This window comes from Centroberyx gerrardi, chromosome 18 (genome assembly GCF_048128805.1).
Source record: "Centroberyx gerrardi isolate f3 chromosome 18, fCenGer3.hap1.cur.20231027, whole genome shotgun sequence".
In the NCBI taxonomy this organism is placed as follows: Eukaryota; Metazoa; Chordata; class Actinopteri; order Beryciformes; family Berycidae; genus Centroberyx; species Centroberyx gerrardi.
The window spans coordinates 11,805,061-11,829,458 of record NC_136014.1 but is presented as its reverse complement, the minus strand read 5'-3'; the positions used below and the strand labels follow the sequence as shown (position 1 = coordinate 11,829,458).

The following is a 24,398-nucleotide window of genomic DNA, read 5'->3' as shown; positions in this document are numbered from 1 at the left end:
TTGTACCTCACCTTGCTTGGTTTAATGAATAACAGCATCCCATTGCTTCTAATTTGAATGTTAAACCCTTCAAGGAGCCACTTTTTCACACGCACTGCACGGATATGCCAAATGATAGAAAAAAGAATGTTAATGACTAACTTGATCCATGAAGGTATAGACTACCATGAAGCCCTAGGCACAAACATGGTGAGGGCCACTTCCCTTCCCCATGTACAGCCTGGCTGGTGCACTCTCCCTCCACAAATAGCGCTTACAACATTTGTATTGGCTTTTGAATACAGGGTATTGTGGCCCAGTGATCATGGTGATCACATGGAGATCAATGAACTAGATATCTGGTTTGAAACATCTAAACAATTGAGATTTTTTTGACCAATTCTCAAATTATATTTCTCAATTTCTATAATACAGTGTGTTAAGTTAAAGTCCTAAAATGGTTCCTTTTTTGTGTTTTATTCATTATTTTTTAATACTCTATTGATACCCCAAATGAGAAATATTCTTCACTTGCCCACGTCCATCAGTCCATCCTGGATGTCCTCATAGCTGTGTTGTACCCAAGTGTATCAACTGAAACGAAACATATGGTTATGGACGTAACCAGTGTTCCCTAAAGGAGGGAAATGAGGTACAACACTGTCCTGGGCTGAGTGAAGAGCAGGGTGGAATTAAGGAAAAGTGGGGCCTCAGCACCTGTTAGGGGTCTCATTACCTCATTTCTCTTCTTCAGCCAACAGTTATTATATCAATAACCACATCCAGCTATCCTTGCTCAACAAATTTTCCCCCTTGGACCACCCAAGTCCACCATAATGATTTTGTTTTGGTTGGTGATGTGGGTGTGGCCTATGCAATAATGGCACATAGCTCATATTGGGCTTAATTTTAATGGGTCATTATCAGCTGAAGATACTCCCTCAAATCCCAGGCTCATATCAGCAGAGATATTGTATTACATGTGGCAAGACTGTCTTCCCATAATGAGATGCAATGAGATGCCACATCTCATTGAACTTAATGCTCAAATCTAAAGACAAAACTTAAAAGTAAAAGTACAACCTTTGAAATGTACTTTGTAGTAGTCCAAGTAGTATTACTCTAAAAATGTAGTATATTTTGTTTCATTTATTTTACAGTAGTTTGCAAACTTAGCAAGAAGAGTGCAATACACCTTGGACCCATGTCAAAGACAAAACCAATGTGTCAAAAACACATTGTGTTAAAGACAAGACCTAGACCATGACTTTTTGGTCTAAAGAGCACACAACTGTATAAAGAACAACACTGGTAGTATCATAACATAAGCCAAGAACAAGTTCATCTGTGAACATGAAAGTGACTATTTATTTTGGTAACAAAAGAAAAACTTTTCAAACTTCAAACTCAAAAGAAAAACTTTTCAAAACAGCAAAATGGGACAAGAGCAAGTTTGTCTGAGAACAGTGACAATTTTTATAACAAAATAAAAACTTGTCCAAACAAAACACATTTTTAACAATGAGCTAAGTTTGAAAATACAATGAAATGAACAAACTTTTAGTGAATATAGTGAAGTTACTGCAGGTATCTTGGGATTCAAGTTGGCATTACTCCTGTTCTTCCTCTCAATTTGTCTGCACAGTGTTTGAGTCACGGTCTGGATCTTTGAGACGCAGGATTCTGATGAGATTACTCTCTGGGAGATTGCTGAAAAGAGACAAACAACAGATGACCGTGTGAGTGTGGCCCTATGGTTGAGTGGACTAATGCTCTTGCCTGGGAAACAAACTAGTATGTGATAACGTGGCTTTTACTCCTGCTCGTACTCTGCAAAACTCTCTTCATGACTGATGGACTATTTTCTCATAGCACATTTACTAAGTTAAAACAGTTAAGTCAATAGATCACAACTGGGTGGAAATATTAGGTAGTCTACTATGATATGGCCCAATGCTTTAACAATGCACCAGACAACTTTCAATGAACACTTTGATACACAAATTAGTCATAAACGTGTCAGGATGTCGTAGGGGGCGGCTACTTCATGGTCTGCGGGGTGAGGAAGATGAACTGTCTGTAGCGCTGGCTAGCAGCAACCTTCAGCATCATGTCCATGGATATCCTCCGGTTCACCATGTCCTAATTGAACAGAAACAACACCCAAGGCCCATATATTATCTTTTGATAAATGTAACAGTCAGAAATAGGCCTACTGTGCTTTTGGAACATTGTTTAGCTGCAGTAACATGTTACATTCCTGTGTGGCGCTCCTTGATTTACTGAGACAGAGTTACAGCAAGAGGTATTGAGTTCTACTCCCAGTCCATCTTTCCACCAGTAGCTTTAAGTCTCTTCTTCTCAACTTGGTACGTGTTACCTATCTATACATGCATGTTTAGAAAATATAGTCCCGTGGAGACCAGGCATTGTATGGTTGACAAGTATAGATGAGTAAAGGGGTACATCGCAAACATATTGTTGTCTGGCTCTGTCAAGGTATCCAGGAGCATTTTACTAAAGCTGATATAAGCTAAGACACGACCAAACGCGTTACATACATAAGCCACAAGAGAGGGAGATTTTTTCTTCAAGTGTCATGCAGTCTAGGTGCCCAGCCTATGAACTTGCACCTAACTCAAGTATCATAATAACAATGTACATGTATGCTGACATTGACCAACTTTACAATAAAAGTGAGGCGGATAGAATCCACCTTTTCTGAAATATCTATCCAAAATAAATTAGCGGCAATGGAAGCCACTATAAACCACACCTACTGGCTAATGATAGCAAGAGGATAACAGCGCCTAAAATGAATGGCATTTTCCATTTCGACAAATTCTATCACCCCCAGGTGTACCACTGCACCTTAATCTGTTCCTATGGCTAATGCCCATCCCAGTAAATAACTGCCTTATTACCATGTAGACATCAAACTCGTCAAGGCAGCGGAAGGGCGCCTCTGTGATGGCCCAGAGAGAGAGAACGAAGCAAACGGTGGAGAAGGAGCGCTCGCCTCCTGACAGGGAGCGCATGTCACTCAGGTCAGCCTTGTTCCCTTCACCTGTGTGCACCTGCAGAGGAGGGGAGGAGGAAGCAGAAACAGAGTAAGTTTCCACATAAAAGGAATTTGACTTGATGGGTAGATCACACTGAACATACACACAAGACAAACATTATTAACAGTAGAATATTACTGTTATAGTGGAAATTTAGGGAGTAGGTCTCTTATTTGAGTAGTATATAAAAGAAAGAAGTATACAAGTAGTATATAAAAAAATTAAAATATAAATTACAGGAAATCTTTGCTGTGCAGTATGCACATGGTTCTCTGTTGGAACCTGACTAATTTCACTGGTAGGACTATGCAAGTCAGTAATAGGAAAAAAAACAAATATAAACAGATCTACAGAATATTGCACTAGATTCACGGGAGTTAGAATGGTATAAACAGACCATACATAGGTTAAGTATAAATGTATAAATATGCAACTGTACAGCCAGAACAGAGTTAAGTATGTAAGAACTGACTATATGACAGTAGGTGCAGGTGCTGGAGACCAGCAGCAGGGAGAGAGAGAGAAGAGAGCGCCAAAGAAAGAACAAAGAGACAAAGACAAAGAGAAAAGAAAGAGAGGGAGGAAAAGAGAAAGAACAAAGACAGAGGGGAGAGAGGAAGGAGGAGCCTGGGAAAATGACATACAGGTTAACAGCCACAAAGCTTGTTTAACGGGAAAAAGGAGGCCAGAGTGCTGTGTGACCGATAGATCAAAACATCTTACCGATATGGAGAGGGTTTCATTCTTGTGGTCAAAGTTCATACTGCCTGTGTAGTGTCTCTGGGCCAGCATGGTATCAAAGTAGTATTTACAACGAGCGGACAGGAACCTAGAGAGAGAGAGATACAGAGAAAAGGGGGCAGATGCATAAGGAGGGAGGGAAGAGGGAAGAAGAGAAAATGACCCGTTTTCTTTTTCAATAGATCCTATTCTTAATCCAATACCTTGATTAAAATACATCAACAGCACTAACCTATGGCAAACATAGTATTCAGAGGCCATATTTAAAACAAAACGAGTACAACACAATATGGTGCCTTTCCACAGATTTCTTAGTCTTCTCCCTACCTCTAAACATTTCATAAAAATTAAATATGATCCATCCTAAAGCTGCACTACATCTACTTACAGGGCAGACAGACATATTGTAAAGAGTTCCATATATTTACATTGTTTATCATAGCAAAAAAGATTAGGAGTATACTTTGTACTTTAGAGGTAAATATGGATAAATCACAGTTTTAATTTCACATCCACCGAGTTGCAGTTTCACAACTTGCCTCCTGAGCTCAGTATAGGCTCTGAGTCTTTCAGCGATAATGCTGTCCAGGGTCTTGATGAAGTTGTTGAGGCTCTTCACCTGCTGTGCCATGTTCTTGTAGTTCTCCAGGGCCTCATGGTACTGCCTAGGTGGGGGCAAGATGGACAGGGCAAGGGAAAGACAAGGGAGAGGATCAAGGGAAGTTTTACACTGGGAAAAGCAAAAATTGGTATTTGTTGGCAGTTTAAGCAAGATTAGCACAAGGTCCAGAGAAGAAGATGACAAGTAGCTGTAAATAGTAAGTGCACCTTCTAATATCTGAAACAACTACATAAAATACATTTTCTTAACTAACCCAAAGGCATTAGCTAGCAGAACCACAAACATAGTGATACATTATTTTTAAAATTTGTTTAATTGTAAAGTGTAGACATTCTTGACAAATGTCCTTTGAACTAAGATACAATGGAAACTTCAGAGTTTAGACATTTTTGCTCAATACACAGACACTTTTCTGCTATATCACAAATGAAATAGGTATCACATGGACACCTGTTGAGAGCTGACATAAAACTGACACACACATATGATGACTAATTCTGAACTATTACTAGACTTTGTTAATGTGCCATGTAGCGTGTTGCTCTTGTTCAGGCATAATGAATGAATCAAAAACTGGACGTCATGATGGTTTTCCAAAAAATTCCTCAAAATTTGCATCCCTAATGAACAGAAACAGTGCATGTGCACACTCAACTGCTGTTAAATGTGTGGGCTGTATTTCAATTTTATAAGTTAAAAGCAAAAACATTATGTGCATTTGGTCGCATGTCAGAATAGGGGGAAAAAACAACATAAAACTAATAAGCAATGCCAGTTTTATTACAACATGAGCATGGGCAAACCTGGGGATTAGCCGTCTTCTCCAACAGTGAGCAGTGAACATCTTTATGCTTTGAAGTGGTTGCAGAATGGAGGAGGGTGAAGAGTTGTAGCGACTGATAATATAATAACTTTTCAAAATATAATAAAAATGCCCTCTAAATGGGTTGAAAATGTTAATGTAATAAATTACACCATATTATTACATTAGCAGGTGCGTATTACTTCAAAAGGGGTGTAACATTAACTGATGATGTAATAAAAACACTAACAATTTAACAACTCGAGTTATTCTTCATCCTTCTTATCGGTTATTACATTAGTCAATATGATTAGATCAGTAATTACATCAGTTCAAATATGATACACCCCTTATAAACATGAATGTAACAATGCGATATTACGTTATACAGCAATTTATTACATTTTCAACCCATTTTGAGGGACAATTTATTACATTTCGACCAAAATTATTTCATTATTAGTTGCTACAAGGGTCGAAGTAACATACCTCACAACTTCCTCACGGTCGCCCTGCTGGTCCTGCTGGGAAGTGATCTTAAACTTGAGACGGCTGATCTCACTGTCCAGGCTCCTAGGCGTGCGACGTACTTCCAGGCGCTCTGGACAGATCTCTGTGGCCTTGGCTATGGACGCCTGGACCACAGGGTGAGACAAACATATAACTTTAAAACTAATTTTGAGACACAACACAGGGCACACAATCCATATGCATTAACAAATAGGCGGCCATTTAAACTCATACAAAACCAAGGTGCAATATAGCCGCAGCACACGTTTCCTGCCCCAGGGCTGCAAGATGACAAAAAACATAAAAGTGTATTGCTGTTTTTCTGAATATTGCAATTGCTGTATGAATTTTGATACATGTGGACAGTTTTTTCTAAATGTGAAAAGGTTTCTCTGTTCTCCAACTTAATTTGTAGGCCTTCAATTGACCAAGATACCTTGTTTAGGCCATGCAGACACCTTTCCCTCTGATTAAAAAAAATAATAATAATAATCGCTTTTATAGTAGCTGTCCAGAGATTAACAAACAGCTATTAAACTTATGTATATTTTAAAATCTGTCCAAAAAAAAAATCAACACTTTCTCTATCTGAAACAGTCTCCAATTCTCCCTCATATCCCCTTCTGGCATACTGTGAGATCCTGCTCCTTGCTGTCCAGGCTGGCTTCCAGGGTCTGGATGTTGCTGAGGTGGGCCCTGCGTTTGTCCTCATAGTGCTTCTTGTGGTGCTTGCACCTCACCACCTCCTGGTCACTCTTACTCAGCTCCTCCTGCAGTGCGACACAGGAGAAAGGGGACAAGCAGACAACAGGATTTAGCCATGGCAATACATGAAGAACTACAGCATCGGCCTTACAATAACTACAGTATTAACACAGCAAGCAAGGCAAATTGATCTAGACGTCCAAGAATCATTTTGGATTGATTGCTACACCTAGATAAACCTAAATAATTACAAACAACAACAGCCATACACCCTACATCCCATAGTTTGCATTTAGCCGATGCTATCAGTGTCTTGCTGAAGGACACTTCCAACAGTCCACATGGCTGTTGACTGAACTTGCTACTGACTTGTGAACCAGTCACTCAACAACTAGGCAACCCTGCCGTCCAAGAACCTGCAAGAGAACTATTTTCCCCATCATGGACTGATTTGTAGGGCAATGCTTTCTTAGCTCCACACCTTGGTAGGATATGAAAAGGTCTGTCTGCAATATTAGGCCTACCTTGATGGAGTCGGCCTCCTCAGCGACCACGCCAATCTGGTCTTTGTGCTGCTTGTACTCCTGCTCTGCCTCGTCATAGGAGGCCTTGAGCTTGGCCATTTGAGCCCGTGCCTCGTCGTACTCGGCGCGCTTGGACGAGATCTTAGTGATGATCTCCTGAAGATCCTCCTCCTGTGGTAGAGTGGTGGATGGCAGAAGCAGGTGATGAGAAGCGTCTGTGCATGCTGATTGTACACAATATTAGCAACACCTTCCTAATATTAAGTTCTCTGCTCCTTTTTGTACATTCCATGTCTCATTTGTCTCAGCAAAAAACAGCTTCTTTAACCCGTCTCTTACCCCTTCATCTACAGCTCCCCTTCAGGACTGAAATGGACTGAATATGTGAAAGCAATAGGGGATCATAGATTTAATGTGGATTCATCTGGTCAGTCTATTTCACTATTTCTATTCTCACTGTATCTGCTAAGCTGAAAACAGGTAAGTCCACCAATTGATACGAATGCCTTGAGAGCTGAGGTGGAAGCTGTGATTTGGGGTCCTGTACCCACCAGAGGGTTGACGTCCTCCGACTGAGGCTCCTCCACATTCTGTAGGTCTGTCAGCTCTAGCTGCAGCTTTGTGGCCTTATCCTGCAACAAATACACACTCTTATGAGCAAATGAAGCAGAAATTATCAAAAAAATTCTTCAATATGTAACATTTTCCCATTCACACCTTGGGACCCATATTCATTCAAAATGTCAAATTTCTATGTCAGTAATCTAGAGCAGGTTAGCCTTTGTAGATGTTTGGTTTTTGAATATTAATGGGAGCTGTTAAGTTACTGTTGGACCAGCATGTCTGACACGCTGAGATAGGCTAATGTGTCATCATTACATCATTTGCAGATAATCACCACCATCCTCATCATTTCATATCAATATCCTGGGGTCAGAAAGAGATGAACAGTCATTTGTGAGAAGTAAAATGGTTACTGTGGTATTCTTCTGCTCCACGTGGGCTCTCTTCAGCAGCCCCTCGTTCTGTCTGATGTCATCCTCGACCTTCCTCATCTGCTGCTGGAAGCGAGTAGCCTGGGCCTTCTGGTTCTCCAGCTCCCTCTGCAAGTGCCTGGGAGAGAAGAGAGACAGAGAGAAGGAAAGGTAGAGAGAAGGAAAGGTAGAGAGAGAGAGAGAGAGAGAGAGAGAGAGAGAGAGAGAGAGAGAGAGAGAGAGAGAGAGAGAGAGAGAGAGAGAGAGAGAGAGAGAGAGAGAGAGAGAGAGAGATGAAGTGTGAAGATAAGAGCACAGCTTTATATGACCCCCTCCCTCTTTTGGCATTTATAGGCAGCAATTTGTTCTTGACGGACCTGCCAATTTGTTACTAATCCAAGGCTAAACAAGTATAGATTTTGTATGGTGCATTTGTTGTGATAATATATAGTTTTTTCTAAATATGGCAAGAGGATTGTGGGAGTTGTGTGAGAATTTGCAGCCAAGGTGTCAAGATATATAGCTTAAGTGATTTTTTTTTTATTTTTTTAAAAAAATAATACAACTTTTCTTCCTTTTATTAAAAAGATAACACTCAATAAAATAACAGATATGATTTGTACAAGATGATTTTCTCAAGTGCAGTACACCGGGAGAGGGTTTTATAGAGCAAAGGTATGTAGGAGAAAAGTGTCTCACCCTGACTGACTGACCTGAATTTGCCTCACTGTGGCGATAGCGCCATGGAGAAAAACAAGCACAGATCCTGTACAGGCCCACGCCGTGTGTTGAATTCTATGCACTGAAGCACTGCGACACAGTTAAATGACCTAATTCCACTTTCAACGTTACTTAAATACCACAAGATAATAACATTACCTACCGTTAAAGTTTGTAGGGCAGCAGAAGACGAGTTACTATTTACAAATCCTGTTACCGACTAGGCCTGTGCCGATATGAAAATTTCATAGTACGATTATCTTGGCCAAAATTATCTCGATATACGATATTATCTCGATAATTATTACAAAGATGAAAACCTTAGGAGGAGACTTTGACAGGGATGATTTTGAAATATGTTATACTAAGCATCAACACTATACTAAACAACACATCAACACATCTTGAACAATAAAATTAGTTAAACTACACTACCCAGCATGCTTATAACCTAGTCGCGCTAGTTGGAATGTTCCATCTCCTGCAAAGGGAACAAGCTACAGTAGCTAACCAGCTAGTTACAGCGTCACAGGTTACTGTGAAAAAATGTCGGCAGTTACTATCATGAGCCTGAACTCATATTTAGTGAAGTCCTAAACTGTATCACTTACTGTCCCATACGCGACTGCGTCTACTCCCCACTCAGTCGGATCTTCCCCGCTGTCAACAGTTGGTACATTCTACGTTGTACTTCATACAAAGTCTTTTCTGTGAGTTTCTATGCCTAAAATAACAAACGTGCAGATCGTCTAAAAGCTTATGGTACATAGTGAGCCGAGGGGTGAATCTCAACACCATTCGTTGCTTTGTTAGTTGCAGAAGAAATAATTCTTTGTGGTCAATGGAAAATCGCGTTAGCCACTTAGCCGCTAGTCAACCACGGGAAGGCTTCAGCCTATACTTCCGCTCCGGCTCCCAATCACGCTGTTCACTTCCCAATGAGTGGTAGAGGATTAGAGGGCTCCCCCTTCTGGGGGAAATAAAATATAATGATGACAGACGAGAGAGAATTGGGGCTGTGCTGTGTGTTTGAGTTTGCTATTCTGCCTTCCAACAAGTCGCCGGTTATCGCGGTGGTCACGGTAATAAAAATTAGGGACGGTGTCATAATTGTTATTGTTTTTTAGCGCGATATATAGTAATACCGGTTATTGTCCCATCCTATTACCGACACATCCAATTTTGGAGCAAATAGCGGAATGTTAAGTTTCACTTTTGTTTTCACACCAGCAGACTCTGTGGATTGAGTACAATGTTGCTGGTCTGCTGTCTGTGCATCTCCACATGACAGACATGCGTGCGCATCAGAGATCGATTTAGATCAATTTCTATACACTGACCCACTTGATTTTGTGCCTCTTTAAGGGAAACACTGCATCAGTGAAAGATGCCCTCTAGAGGCCATCTGACGAAGCGCATCATCTCATCATCTCACCAAGCGTCCCAAAAAGGGATAAAAGTGCAGCTGGCAGCTGCAAGCTTTTCATGGGTCATTACAGCACACCAAGCACACACACGCACCTGATCTCCTCCTCGACATCTCCTGAGAGGTAGTTGGCTCTGTTCTGGTCACTGGAGTAGCTGCGGTTATTGTAGATCTGATCTCCATCCATAGAGAAGGCCTGGCTACAGTTCTTAGGGGGGTTACTGCCCATCATCAGTCTCCGAGCCGCTGTACGATTCTGCACAAAACACAAGATTCACGTCAATGCCACACATCTTCTGAACAATTACTAAAAATCATGTTTTGCAATTAAGATAGTGGTTGTTATACATGGTGCCCTTCATCTGCAAATACATGACTATAATGTCCCTCTTATATTACTGAGTCCTTTCCCAGTGGAGCAATTGCTTGTTACCTTGATGAGCAGAACGCACTCTATTCCCCTCTGATCAATCAGGCAGTTGGCCACAACTGGATCCTCAATTTCTAGAGCTTGCAGCACTGAAGGGTAATCAGGATGGTTCACAGCCCTGACACAAAAACAGACACACAAAATGACACAAGGAAAGGAAGGAAAATTCCACCCTCGGATACTCTTACACTGTTGTATATCATATCTATCATATTATCAACATGTGATGCATTGCAGGACTTATTTTGTGATGAAGTGTTGTAATTGACCTTTTTGTTGTACCCACTGTCCCTAAACCTGGCCAAACCATTTACGTTTACCAGAATAACGTTCGACAACCCAGAGAGAACGGGCCTGGAATTTCGAGAAAAAGTGAGTAGCTTACTCAAAACACGTGTCCCGTGGCTGCATGATGGACTACTGAGGCTACTGTTGGTGGAGAAATTGGTATCTTTTTCTAGTTCTACAGAGGATTTCTACCTGCATGATTGTTGAATGTCGGTCCAAAATGATGAGTCTAGAAAGAAATGCTTTCTCTTCAACTCTTAGGGACTGACACCAACACCTGACATTTACCGTTGAGGTTTTAGACCATTGAAATTTTTTCTCCTATTAAACTCCATTGCAGCTGCGCTGGAAATATCTTGATGTGACTTTACATCGTCTGTGTTTGGCCAGTTATCCACGGGAATAAGAAAAATACATCACCAAACAATAAAACAGACCATGGAATGCAAAAAAACTTAAGCACAAGAACCTCCCATTCCAATTCCATGAAAGACTTCAAGGAAACATGAAATGGATCTGAGGAGAATGTTATCAGCTAGTCAGCTAAGTCAACAAAAGCATATTTATATGCCAGGTCTGTGCCTCTGCCACTTGTATTCAAAGCAAGGCCAGTTGAAACCTTATCACCCTGGCTTTAAAATACATTTATGTCCTGTTGTACCCGCCCTCACCTCCTGCTGGTTTCGTGGACGTGTGGGAGGAAGGCGCTGGTAATGATGGTGGGCCTGCGGCCTCCATGGAACACTTTGGCCATGAGGCCCTGCAGCACCCTCTCATCCTCATGGTTGTCACAAGTGAAGGCCTGCAGGAGGCTCTTCAGACATACCTCTACAGCCAGAGCCAACTGTGGGTCCTTCAGGCTAATACAATAACCTGCGGGAGGGCGGGAAAAATAAGAGAGGTGAATTAGAGGGACATTATTGGTTGCAGATGTAGTCCCTTGCTGAGGCCCGAGCATAGCTGGGAGAAGGAAAGAGAAGGGAGAAAGGTAAGGTGAGAGAAATAGAGAGATGGGGTTCATCTCTCTATTTAGGGATAGGGGGAAAGAGAAAAGACAACAAAAAACAGTTGAATTATTCACACATGCACAAACAGGCACTGAGTCTTACCCAGTGGCCCCCGGGGTCTCTGTCTGAACTGACCCCTCTGGTGGGCTTCCTCGATGCTGCTGAGGACGGCGGGCATGTTCTCTCCGAAGCGCCGCAGCCGGTTGGAGCGACTGCTTTCCATAGTCTGCAGGTTCCTCCTGTTGGAGTCAGTGGACCTCTGGAGCACATGTTGCTCCTGCCTGAGGATGGGAGGAGAATACAATTAAAAGACACACACAGTCACACACTCCCATGGCGCCATTGCGACAGCGCCATGGTCTTCAAGAGGCAAAATTCAGGTCAATCAGTAAGGGGTGAGAAACTCTTATACCTGCTGTGTGCTATCAAATATTGTCAAGGTGTACAGCATTGAGAAAAACATTTTCTACAAACCATGTCTGTTTTTGATTGAGCTGTATGCATTTAATAAAAGGAAGTAAAAGTTGTATCATTGTGAACATGTAACCTCAGCTGTGAGCACCTTCACACCTTAGCTGCAAATTTTCCACACAACTCCCATGATCTTTTGTTTTGCTGACAGTCACTGTCTGGTGTCCTGCACCATTTGTCCTTCTGCTTTGTCTTTATTCTTTGTCTATATTCTCCTCCTTTTCTATCACTATTACACACACCACAGACCTCATCTTCCCGAGCTCATCCTTGGCGCGGCTGCAGGCCTGCTGGTACTGGTCGATCTGCTGGTCCAGGGTGGAGGCCTGGTGTGTCAGATTTTCCAGCTCAGTCCGGATCTGCTCCATACGGTCTGTCCTTGCCTGGCTCTCCGTTCCGGTTGTCTGACTAATGCTGGAGGGATGAGAAAGGTGGTAGCAAAGATTGGAGGAAGGAAGAAAAACACAGGGGAAGGGATATGGATTTAAAGAGAACTAATGCTGATTCTGTACAGTCCAGCAGTGCATTTGTAGTTTTGCCGGGTAGATAAGATACGCATTTCCAAAATGAATTGCCGTTGAGACAGTGCCATAGGTAAAAAAATAAATAATGCACAACAGATATGCAGCATATTGGATAGAGAATAGGTAAACACAAGTGACTAATACTGAAAATAGAGAAATACTTGGATGTAGAGAAGGAAAATGAAAGGTAAATAAGGTAATGTAAGAGCAGATGCAAAGGGAAAGAAAGAGAATTAATCGCAAAATTGACGGAATAAATTAATACAAGTTTCAGGTAAAATCCAAAAAAGAATGAGTCAATACCTCAATTTAAGCTCATTTATCCTTGAAGAGAGTTGAGCCTTGTCCTTTTCCAGGTCTCTCAGGTTAGTCTTGCATCTGTGGACACTTACCTGAATCGCACACATAATTTATCAACTCAACCAGAGTGGCTTATTCAAAGTGTACAACTGCTGCTGCAATGCATTACAGCAATAACAGTCAATTTAAACAGCTTTGTCCTAGGTTATGCCTGAGAGGAGGAAAAGCAGAGAGCTTTCACTCTGCCACTACAAATTTACTTTCAGTTCTTGAGAAAAACAACTTTGTTTCACGTCAGTACCAGATCAGTTGCCACAGTAATGGTGTTATGCGTGGCTGTGCTCATGCTGTATCTGTGTGATGCAGAACTAGAGAGAAGAATACATGCTAACGCCCACTTTTGAAGACTAAGATGAGCTGGTATTATGTTGGGCAATTCATCTTCCAAAGCATATACAATCTTTGGTTATGCTTTGACATGTCATGGATGAGACACTTATGCAGTCTTGGTTTCCCCGGTGATTAAGGTTACATGGTTCAGGTATGCATTGGTTGAATTAGCTATTAGCTGAACTATCTAGAGTTTGCTTCAGGCTACCTGGAAAATAATTACAGCAATTCCACAAAAGGTAACTGAACATATTTCAAACAGTAGTTTGCACTTGGTCTGGTTAATGTAGTGTCTGAACTCTGACCTCGCTGGACTTATGAAGGGCGTTGCGTTTCTGGGCCTCGGCCTTCAGCTGAGTGCATTGGGGCTGGAGCTCCTGGACGCGCAGGGTGATGCCCTCCAACTGGTCCTGGATCTGCTTGTATTTGCTCTCAGCCTCCTCCACCTTGTTCTGCACAGTGACAGGAACACAGGCCAGAGACGCCAAGTGATCAGTGAGGGGTGGAGGGGAAGATTAATGATGAAGGGCGAAGGATAGGAGAGGGCTATACATGGACAGGTGCACAGCTTTGGTATAGCCCATCAAATGGGACTCATTTGCTGTCTTGTTAATTGCTGCATTTCTTTTTTGCCTTTATACCCAAACAGATGTGCATAAGTAACAAATACAATCATGTTACATCATAAAGTATGGGTGCTTTAACTCTAGGATTTTATGATGAATACCCTAGTAGGACCATACCTTCCATTCTTCCACCTTCTCATCATATTTCTCTGTAGACCGTCTGTCTGACTGCAGTTTCTCTCGCATTGGCTGTAACTCCTTCTCCATCTCAATCACCTGTCACAGTTAAGCCATGGTCGATGTTCAGATGAGGATTTCTTCAGTCATTAGTGTGCTACATTCAAGCACTTTCACCCAAGAACCAATGTCCTTTTCAAGTGCATCATATGATACAATCAGTTCAATGATCTAGGTAGGATATCTAAATGCTGAAGTTTCATGCAACACATACACTGATGAAGATTACAAATATACAGTCACTGTGATGCCACCAGAATCAAGGCCAGCACAGTGAAATTTGTAAGATTAAAAACTAGAAATGACATGGTGGTGTTGATCTCACCAGAGCCCAAGCCATCTGCTTCTGCAACTCTTCCAGTTTGGTGTGCATGTCGTCCAGTGATGCCAAGCTCTTGTAACGGTCCCCTTTCTCCAGGTATTTCCGCTTCAATTCCTTCAAGCGCTGTAACAGTCATATGAACTTAGCCATGATCACCATACAGGACTAAAGAACTAGCTATGCTATTGTAAAGCTAGGTGTCCTACATCAAGTCAAATAGGAAAAAAGATCCCATTCACAAGAGAGCAGACTGTTTGATTTAATATAATCATCAGTATAGTAAAATATTAATGTGTCAGGCAGATTAGTCCTTACTTCCCCATGTTGCTCCACTTTATTCTGGGTGACATGCTTGGTGGATTTGATGTGGACAAAGTCCTCTTTCATCTGGTCCAGCTGGGTGGCTTTCATAAAAAACTGAGTAGGGGGAATAAAATATCACATATAATGTACAGTGAGGCAACAGCAATGGGGAAACAGAAGAGTAATTACAGGCCAAGTCTATCAGTCACCCATCCTTCTATAATGGTTATTTCCTCCACTATGTCCATTTTTACCAAAAGTACTGTATTAATAGCATATCAAGATTAAGGTAGACTTCATTGTCCCAAATGGAAATTTGTTGTGTTGTGAAGTTAAAAGTTGACACACACACACACAACAGATGATAAACATTCACCATCAACATTATAAATACAATTTGTTTAAACTCACCTTGTATTTGTCCCCCTCTCCTTTAGAGTGTAGGAAGTACTTGCTCATCTCTTGAGTGAGAATTGACACGGGATTGTTAACCTTTTAAAGAAAACAAGTGTAGTTTATTTCAGAAACTCAGAAATGCATTTCTAAAATAAATTTAAAAAATAAGGTGGATATGGGTAAGGCTTGCAGAGCTCATACCTGAATATTAAAAGTATCCAGGATGGACACAAGCTCTTCCTTTTTGGTTGAGACAATCTGACCTATATGACAGGAAAAAATATGTTAACAAATCCCTAGTGCTCAGTAAACCACTGTATATAGAGCTGAACCAAGCTGTAGCGTGTCTCTTAAAAGTACAATTAGCAAAAAGAGTATTTAATCTCTTTATGGTCTTTACCAGATTTGCTCCTTAGTTTGTAGGTCCTCAACCCCTCACGTGTTATTCTCAGGTCTACCATGATGGCTTTACCATAAACTTCTGGTTTGTAAGCATCCCTTCCTTTGTTACGCAGGGTGATTGATACATCAGCTGAGCTGAGAAAACAAACAAAACACACATTGAATCCATTGAGTGGCAAGTGATCCACCTTGCAGAAACGGGTTCAATTGTGTCATCAGAAAAGACTGAGATGCATTGCAACTTAATGCCTCCTCAAATTTGCAGTGCCATCCTTCATTAGAATAGTCAGTACGCAGGTCCACATATTGCAAACATGGAGGCCATATAAAGTTCCATGTCTGATGGAGACCATAAATGAAGCTACTTGAAGGAGACCTTACAAGAAAAAATGGTCAATGAATGCAAGCTACTAGTGTTGCTCATTAATTTATAATACGACTAACATGCATGAGAATTACTGTCTAAACTGTCAATCTAAAGCTTGTACAGGTCCCAAAAGGCAATTACAGTCTGTCTTTGACACATAAGAAAGTATGTTTGTCACATGGTGTGGCGTGATGCTGTTTACCTCTCTCCTTGCTTCACAAAACCCTTGAGGGATGATCCTCTGTTTGTGGCTTGGGCATTCCCCCCTAGGGCTACTATGAGAGCTGTCAGAACAGCACTCTTTCCACCTGTCACACAAGAAATCGATGAATAGTAAGCATAATGGAAGTTTTCAATGTTGTAGTAAACAGAACAAATCAGTGGGAGGCAAGGCAAACACAAAAAGACAAGGGAAAGTGGTTACACTCACTTCCGTTGTTGCCGACAACAAAGTTGACATTGGAACCAAAAGTGAAAGGTCCAAGGAGAGAGTGGCACATGAAATTCTTCAATGTGATACTCTCCACAATCCCCACATCGCCTTCCTCAACACACTGTATCTGAGCACAGTTAACTGGGTTATAGCACTTCACTAGATACATAATAAATAATATCAATTTTATTATACCTTCCTTGTCACTTTTTAGTTTTACTAACATTGTTAGACATGAAGCTAAAAACAACAGAGCTTAAGAGAAACCAGAAGATTAAGGGGCAACATAAACTGATGTTTGTTTGGTGGTGATTACTCAAAGGAATGCAGGCCAGAGGACAACGTGATGTTTGGTAGTATGGCAACTACAGTCAATACCTCATGGGACTGCACAGAGTTTTGCTGGCTGGGACCAACAATATTTTCATCTTCCTCCTCTTCCTCTTCCTCCACAACAGCTTTAACCCGCTTGTGGGGGGTGTCATTGAAAGAGTTGCTCTTCCTCTTAGACATCTCTAGAGTTCATATACACAGAAGAAAGCGTTCATCGTAATGAAATTAAAGTGAAAGAGAAAACACAACAAATGTAGTAACAAGCAGCCAGGCTATTAGCAGTACTTTGTTTAACAGTGACTCTTGCTACTCAAGCTAAATTGCTACGGTTAAGTTAGTTCGCTAAATGTATCTCGCCAACCGTAACGTAATGTGACTTTAGCTGAAGTGATCAATATCTTCCTAGTAACAGTAACGTCAGGTTAGCCACGTTAGCCATCTAACGTTAGCTAGCCAACTATGTGCTAACGTTACACAAAACGATAACTGACCATTCTTTCCAACCAACTATTATAGAGGCTTTTGTAGTTGGCTATACATCTTAATAAACTCTCGCAAGGGCTGTTAATAGAGGTAGTCGCTTGCCTGACTGTTTCCACTGTACAATCCAGCGGAAGGGGAAAGAAGACCACCACCACAACTGAGTTCGCGCCCTCTATAGAGCTCCGGTAGTTGACGTCACGCAATCCCGGCATTCAACAGTCGAAATCAAAACACTGCCAAACGGGAGTATTGCTCAAATGACTGCTAGCAGCTAGTCTCTTCGCCTGCTGTATTTATACAGAGTGAACATGGTGGATAGCTGTTGTGCGCCGGGATGCCAGAACAATCGGGGACAAGTAAAAGGGAGAGCATTTTATCGGATTCCTAAAGATCCTGAAAGACGACATAAATGGATTACTGCCATAAAACGTGCTAGAAGCGAACAGAAGAAAACTGAGCAATGGGACCCCACAAGCAACGGATTCCGCTTGTGTAGTGACCAGTTCATATCAGGTAACGTACAGAATACAACGCTTCCTAACGTTAATATCTTATTTATTTAACAGGCTTTTATTACGGTTTCTGACAATTTTATTATACTAAAAGGCAAGTTCGACCTATGCATTATGGCGTGGATTTTGCGGGGCTAACAAAGGTTAAGCTAAAAGAAGCCTGTTGCTCACTAAAATGTTGCGGGACATTTTCGGTCAGTTAACGGTATCAACGCGGAACAAATGTGGGATAACAAATTGCTTATATTGCTAGAATTATTAGAGTTAAAATCTTCCATACAAAAAATTCTTGCATTAAGGTTATGCCTGGAAGTGTGCTGTCTGCATTTTTGTTATACTGTATTTACAGCGAGGAAGAGAGCAATATTTGATAGTTTCTAACAATGAGATTCATGTAAGAGTCAGACTGTGATACCTCTACATCTAATAAACCTGTAACTACATGTGCATTTACTTATGTTTTAGGGAAAAAGAGTGATAACCCTCTGTCACCCGACTACGTCCCATCCATCTTCAATGTACCAATGTACCATCCCCGGAGAAGAGAAGAAGAAGAATGCGGTTAGATGTATTCAACAGAAGACAGAAGAGCAAACTCCAAAGAAGAGAGCAAGCAAAGAAGTCATCAGCTGCAGCAGTAATCCTTCCAACAGATTGTCCTCAAGACAGCAGCAAGCATCCTACTGCAGACCAGATTCTCACAGGAGAATCTCCTGTGAAGGAATCTACCTACAAAGAACTTGAAATGATTTCCAGCCTATTCCTGATGATGATGATGATCCAGCAACTCCACCATGTTACAGTGAAAACTGTAAGAAACACATTAAATCTCTTGAGTGGGAATGCCAAGCTCTGAGGACTGAAAATATGTTGTTAAAAGAAAAAATGAATAGAACTGGACTGAATGAGATGAGTCTACAAAACAATGATAAAAAGGTTAATATTCTCATTGGTTTACCAACATATTCACTACTGATGGCAGTTTTTCATTTTGTAGCTCCCTATCTCAAACCTAAGTCTGGTCTAACATTATTTCAGCAGTACATGCCAGCTTTAATTAAGCTTAGAATGAATTTGTCTTTTGACTTTTTGGCTTATTATTTTGGCGTTGATTCGACCACTGTTTCAAAGCTTTTCAAACACTATTAGTGTAATGTATTGTAGACTAGTGCCAAGTCTAGTTATATGGCCTGACAGGGAATCATTAAGAAAATTGCTTCCATATGCATTTAGGAACAGTAACTTTGAAAAGACAGTTTGCATTATTGACTATTTTGAAATATTTATTGAGAAACCAAGTAACTTATTAGCCAGTGCTCAATGTTATTCAACATACAAGTCGCACCATACAATGAAACATTTAATTGCCATTTGCCCACAAGGTTCCATTTGTTTCATTTCCAATGGATGGGGAGATGACAAGTTCATCACAGAGCAAAGTAATTTTTTATCTCATTTGCTCCCAGGGGACCTAGTTTTGGCAGACAGAGGTTTCAGAGTCCATCCATTCTTACCAAGCTGAATTAAAGATTCCAGCATTCACTTGTGGCAGGAAACAGTTAGATCCTGTTGACTTGGAGAACACCAGATGCTTAGCATCTCTTAGGATACACACTGAGTCATTGGAGTTCTCCGTCAAAAATACACTGTTTTGCAAAGCACTGTCCCCATAGGTTTCACTGACATTGACAGAGAAAATTATGTGACATACCTCGACAAAATTGTAAAAGTATGTTGTGCTCTTACAGATGTCTCTGAATCTGTTGTACCCTTTCAGTGATCCCGTAACAGATGTAGGGTACTGTAATGTAACTGACAACAGATGTAGGGTAATATAACTCAATACAGATGTGGGGTCATGTAACTCATTACAGATGTGGTCACCATACAATACTTAATGACATTAACTTTTGGACTGAATAATAATAGATGTGTGGTCATTGGACATCTGTATATTTTGCCTTTGAACTGAATTCAGTTAGTTAACTGTAAATAAACCTGTTTTTCTCACAGTTGTTGTTGCTTGTGACAAATTCCTTTTGAAGAGAAACTGATGTGTTTTATTGGCCCTAAAAATATCAATTTGCTATGAGAAGGCTAAAAAACAGGGCCATTAACTCCTTTTCAAATCTTCTCACCATTGATTAGTTTTTGAGTTCTTTTTTGCGAATTGATTACTTTTCTGCAGCTGGGACATATCCACTGTTTAGGAATTCTTTTCATGTGAAGGCAAGTTTGGTGAAACTTTTTAACTGAACAAAAACCTGATGCACAGACCAACATGTTCCCTACTTCTGGCTCACGACAGTAACACCACTGTTGACCATGATTAGCAAATGCTGCTGCTGGTTTTGGGGCAGATAAATACTTGGCAAGCAGCTCTGGAATGATGTGTTTGCTGTCTCATTTACAGAGAGGTCCTTTGCAGAAAGTATTATGAGAAGACATGTTTTTTCCCCATGTAACCACATTAATGTGATGTTTCAGGCCAGAGTGCTATGTCAGCTCATTATTTTTTCCATGGGTCAGTTGTATGTGTCAGCTACAGCACAGCGCCCCTGTAGGTGACAGGCATTCAGTGTGTTGCCTACGGACACTTCGGCCGAGAGGGTTGACTGTTCAGTGATTGATTGCCAATAGGACTGAATAACCGACGATATCGCAAACCACTTGGCCTCCAATCGTTTCAAAAGAATGTTCCACCGAGCTAGCCAGGAGTCGAACCTAGAATCTTCTGATCCGTAGTCAGACGCGTTATCCATTGCGCCACTAGCCCAGCTGTAAAGGTGCTATCCGTGAAGTAAACTTTACACGTAGTGATATATACAACTCACAGAAATTTGAATCCTAACAATCCAACAAATTGCTGCAGTGATTTATCCATTCGTCTGGCTCACGGAGTACTGCACACACAATGCAAATGGAGGAGCAAACATCTCAAACTACCACTTTATTCGACAGACTAAATTTCTCAGTAAAGTACATTTAAAATAGAAAGGGTGGTAAAATATTCATTTTCATTCATAATATTGATGGATTTAAACTGGTTCTATGTATCAGTGGTCATGCTCCTGACTATTTTATTGTGTTACCTGCAATTTTAAAAGATATTAACGCATATGCCACATGTTTGTTTCACTTTCATGCACAATGCGTGCACAACTACCTGGTCACTGCAGACAGATTAAGGGCATATTGGTTTACAGACCAGACATTCAGACTGCTAAGGCAAATGCTAACTTTGTCTAGTTCTTCACGAAGATGTTCCGTGCTCCAGCACTAAACTCTGACCGTTACTACAGCACTATCTAAACATGGAGCCAGATTACTTCAGATTCAAATCTTCTAGTGTCTAATTTATTCTCTCAAGCCCTGAGGATGAAAAAAGTTCCACTTCAAGTTGTCAAACAAGACTGTACTTAAGTATTGCACTTTAATAAAAGATAAAAATGAAAAAATACTTACGACAGGACTATGTCAAGTCTCTGACGTATTTACGTTTCAGCCTGCTTGTATGCAGCGTGCAGTCTTTAGCTAGGTAAATTAGTAACTAACGTTAGGTGGAAGCTAGTGTTGTCCGCATCCATAAATTAGACAAAGCTAACGTTAACGTTAGCTCTGCTTTTTATGTCATTAGGACAGGGAGGCTAAACTTGTTTTCTATGACCTGCAAGTAACTGCAAAGGCTTTGCATCTTCACTTGCCATAGTAATCCATGTTATCAAGGTTCGACCACACTTCTTTGACTACCTTGCTGTCCAGTGAACTCATCCACAGATTCAATAATTCAGATTCATGGGCGGGAGCACTTGTCATTCAGATTCAGGGACAGCAATCGGCAGCAGGCTAAACGTATGGAGGACCAAAATAGTCGCAATTAAATAAATAAATATGTGTCAGTGAAATAAATAAATACATAAATGAATACATACATAAATTAATAACTGATATATAATAATTGATTGAAAATATAATTGTATTACCTCCGCCAAGGAGGTTATGTATTCGGTGCCATTTGTTTGTTTGTTTCTCTGTTTGTCAGCAGGATTACGGAAAAACTACTGGCCTGATTTTCATGAAACTTTGTGGAAGGGTGTAGCATGGGCCAAGGAAGAACCCATTAAATTTTGGAGCGGATCCGGATCCGACTCACGAACAAGCAATAATAGCACGAACATTGGCCTTGGCGGAGGTCTGCGCTCTCCGAGTGCCCTTCTAGTTTATTTTATACAATAAATTTTGCTCATTTTTATGAAGGGTGACAATAATTTTGGAGTTGACTGTATATGTATATGTATCATGCAATTCCTGTATGATAATTTCTGAATTTTACAATGCATCAGTTCACAGTAAATGAAAAAAAATGGACTGTCATGGACTGATTGTAATGCAACACTGAATTTATTTTTTGCAGTGGGCTTTCAGTCCCTCTCTGTTTTCCTCAGTGTTTGGAACAGCCGACAGAAGAAGCGTCAGACTCTGTTCTTCTTCTTTGTCTTTTTGATCTCTGAAAAATAAAAGAGGACAATCAATGCCTCAGTTCATCTTGATGGAAGTCATGAGCTACAGTGTGAGTGGACTTGATGAAGAACTCCTACCTGATGTGGTGTCAGAGGATTTTTGCACCTCCTCCTTCTCCTCAGTGCCAACCAGGCTGCTGGTCAAGCCTTCCTGGACTGGAGTAATGGTAGGAGCTTCAGTAGAGATGGTCAGAGGAACGCCTGCCATCACCCAATATTCTGGTTTCACATCAGGAGCATCAAAGTCCGGCCCCAGCGCGACCCATGCAACTCCTGCAACTCCGGTAAGCGACCTCCAGACAGCGTTTGGATCTACGCCAACATTAAAAGCGGAGGTGCTCTGGACTTTACACATAGATCTATAATATCCTATAATGCAATAAACAATAAATATAATAAATAACTGTATGTGCGAGCTGCTAGGGATTCACTGACTTGCTCACGGACACTTTGGTTTTTTGCTGACATGGGGCACAAATCATCTGGTTTAAGGATGGTGTCTTTAACCACTAGTCCATCCTGCTGCCCCAATATTTATTATTTATTTATTGTTAAAAATGCTCATATCCTTCGTACTTTTTTTGCCAGTATGGATGTGAAATAGGTCTTAAATTGCATTCATAATGGTCTTAAAAAGGTCTTAAATAGTCTTAAATTTAACTTGTTGAAACCTGCAGAAATCCTCCTCTCCTTCTGCTCAAAATGAGTTGAAATACACATTTTCTGAAAAGACACAATTTCCCCACGGGAATCATTCAAGTTTCATCTTATCTCATAAATGTGACTTACTGAAAACAAGGACTGTTGGCTTCAGGTGAGTTGAGCACAATTTGGGCTAAAAACTCAATAACCATCATTTTCATGCTGATGTTCACCTCCCACATCTGAAACAAGAAATGGGATGCAGCATTAAGATTTGACATATTTACAGGATCAATCTAGTGTTATGAGATCATTTACTCCAAACTGAGTCTTTTCATGATCTTGGTCTTACCAGTGTGAGGAGAGGCTGGACACTTAGTTAGTCCATACAACAGATGGACAGAGTTAAAAAAATAACGGAAAATAACCATAAAATGGCTCCATGCAGCTCTTACAGCATAATCCAAGTCTCTTGAAGCCAAAAGATCCCAAAGTGACTTGAAAAGACCGACATTTACACCATTATTTAGCTGAAAGTGTCACTCTAGCGGTTGATTAAAAAAAAACATCACGTTTGCACGCACCCCGGCCTCGATAGGTAAGACTAGCTCGAATTGCCAGAAACAAGACTTCTACGCCGTTTAGCCTTCCAAATAAAAGCACAAGATTTTAAAATAGAAATACTGTTTTAATGCAATTACTTTGTATTTAATTGTCAAATTCAATAAGTGAGCACCTATATTAATGTTTGATGTCATAATAATAATGAAAAATGCCATAAAATGTGTCATTTGACTTGACTTGATTTTTAACTATAAACGCTGCATGTATTACACTGTGCAGAATACATACAGAACAGAGACTAAAGTGGACATCAAACATTAAACTGATTTTCTACTGGCATGGGGGTTGAACTGAGGGTGTTCAGGGAGAAAGTTTCTGTGGGAGACAGAATGGACTTACTGAGTCACTGAGAGTAGAATTCAGCTCTTTATGACAGATTCAGCTGTTCAGGCAGAGATGACCAGGGAAAATAAATGTCTGGGCAAATATGATGATCAAGATCGATCAACAAGTTGCCTTTACATTTTTTATTTAATCACACAGGAATGTCTTTTTGCAAGGCAACACTTGAATAGATGTTAATCCTGTGTTTTGACTTGTTTAGTTGGTTGGTACTGGGAGTGTAGCCTACATTGCCCTAAAAAACTGCCAGATGTATCAGTACTTTTATATCCATGATATGCACACTGTGTAACATTTTAGTCAACATTGCAGGATTACAGAGAGGATTAGAGAGAGAGAGAGGACATTCTGCATGCCAACAGGGGGAGAGATGTGACTTGAGATTTTGTTCAAATGTTAAGAAAATCAAAGTCAAACCATTATTACATTCACCATATTTAT

General features: G+C 40.7%; 3 protein-coding genes and 1 non-coding gene across 5 annotated transcripts in view; 1 reads left to right on the top strand and 3 right to left on the bottom strand.

Annotated features, from left to right (window-relative positions):
* LOC139926156 (testis development-related protein) overlaps positions 1-24,398 on the top strand; it is a 404,183-nt gene that overhangs the window by 121,054 nt on the left and 258,731 nt on the right. The window lies entirely within an intron of this gene.
* The window catches only part of ccdc167 (coiled-coil domain containing 167), a 209,928-nt gene that overhangs the window by 90,828 nt on the left and 94,702 nt on the right, over positions 1-24,398 (bottom strand). The gene's annotated exons all lie outside the window — the stretch shown is intronic.
* Positions 1,179-17,014, bottom strand: LOC139926145 (structural maintenance of chromosomes protein 6). 2 transcript variants are annotated; one of them, XM_071917746.2, is made up of 26 exons: positions 16,868-17,014; positions 16,499-16,613; positions 16,271-16,376; positions 15,700-15,836; positions 15,501-15,562; positions 15,315-15,395; positions 14,916-15,017; positions 14,604-14,723; positions 14,219-14,317; positions 13,781-13,927; positions 13,089-13,177; positions 12,511-12,675; positions 11,893-12,071; positions 11,455-11,656; positions 10,499-10,613; positions 10,161-10,321; positions 7,923-8,058; positions 7,497-7,577; positions 6,946-7,116; positions 6,349-6,486; positions 5,696-5,841; positions 4,322-4,447; positions 3,765-3,870; positions 2,904-3,056; positions 2,024-2,121; positions 1,179-1,689 (listed from the first exon to the last, which is right to left on the bottom strand). In XM_071917746.2, exons 1-26 carry the CDS (start codon positions 17,012-17,014, stop codon positions 1,608-1,610), a joined length of 3,264 nt encoding a protein of 1,087 aa, XP_071773847.2. In that variant the 3' UTR covers positions 1,179-1,607. The 2 variants fall into 2 exon arrangements, with proteins under 2 accessions (XP_071773847.2, XP_071773846.1); XM_071917745.2 differs by having other exon boundaries at positions 16,499-16,628; positions 16,880-17,014.
* trnar-acg (transfer RNA arginine (anticodon ACG)) lies at positions 20,533-20,605 on the bottom strand. The gene has a single exon. It is a non-coding gene; the product is annotated as a tRNA-Arg (tRNA).

Excerpts from the sequence above, each read along its gene's own strand:
- LOC139926145 (XM_071917745.2), bottom strand. The coding sequence starts at position 17,014 with ATGTCTAAGAGGAAGAGCAACTCTTTCAATGACACCCCCCACAAGCGG. Across the intron at positions 13,928-14,218 it reads AGAAGGTGGAAGAATGGAAG|AACAAGGTGGAGGAGGCTGA; the intron begins GTATGGTCCTAC and ends GTCACTGTGCAG. Across the intron at positions 3,057-3,764 it reads ATGAAACCCTCTCCATATCG|GTGCACACAGGTGAAGGGAA; the intron begins GTAAGATGTTTT and ends CCTCCTCTGCAG.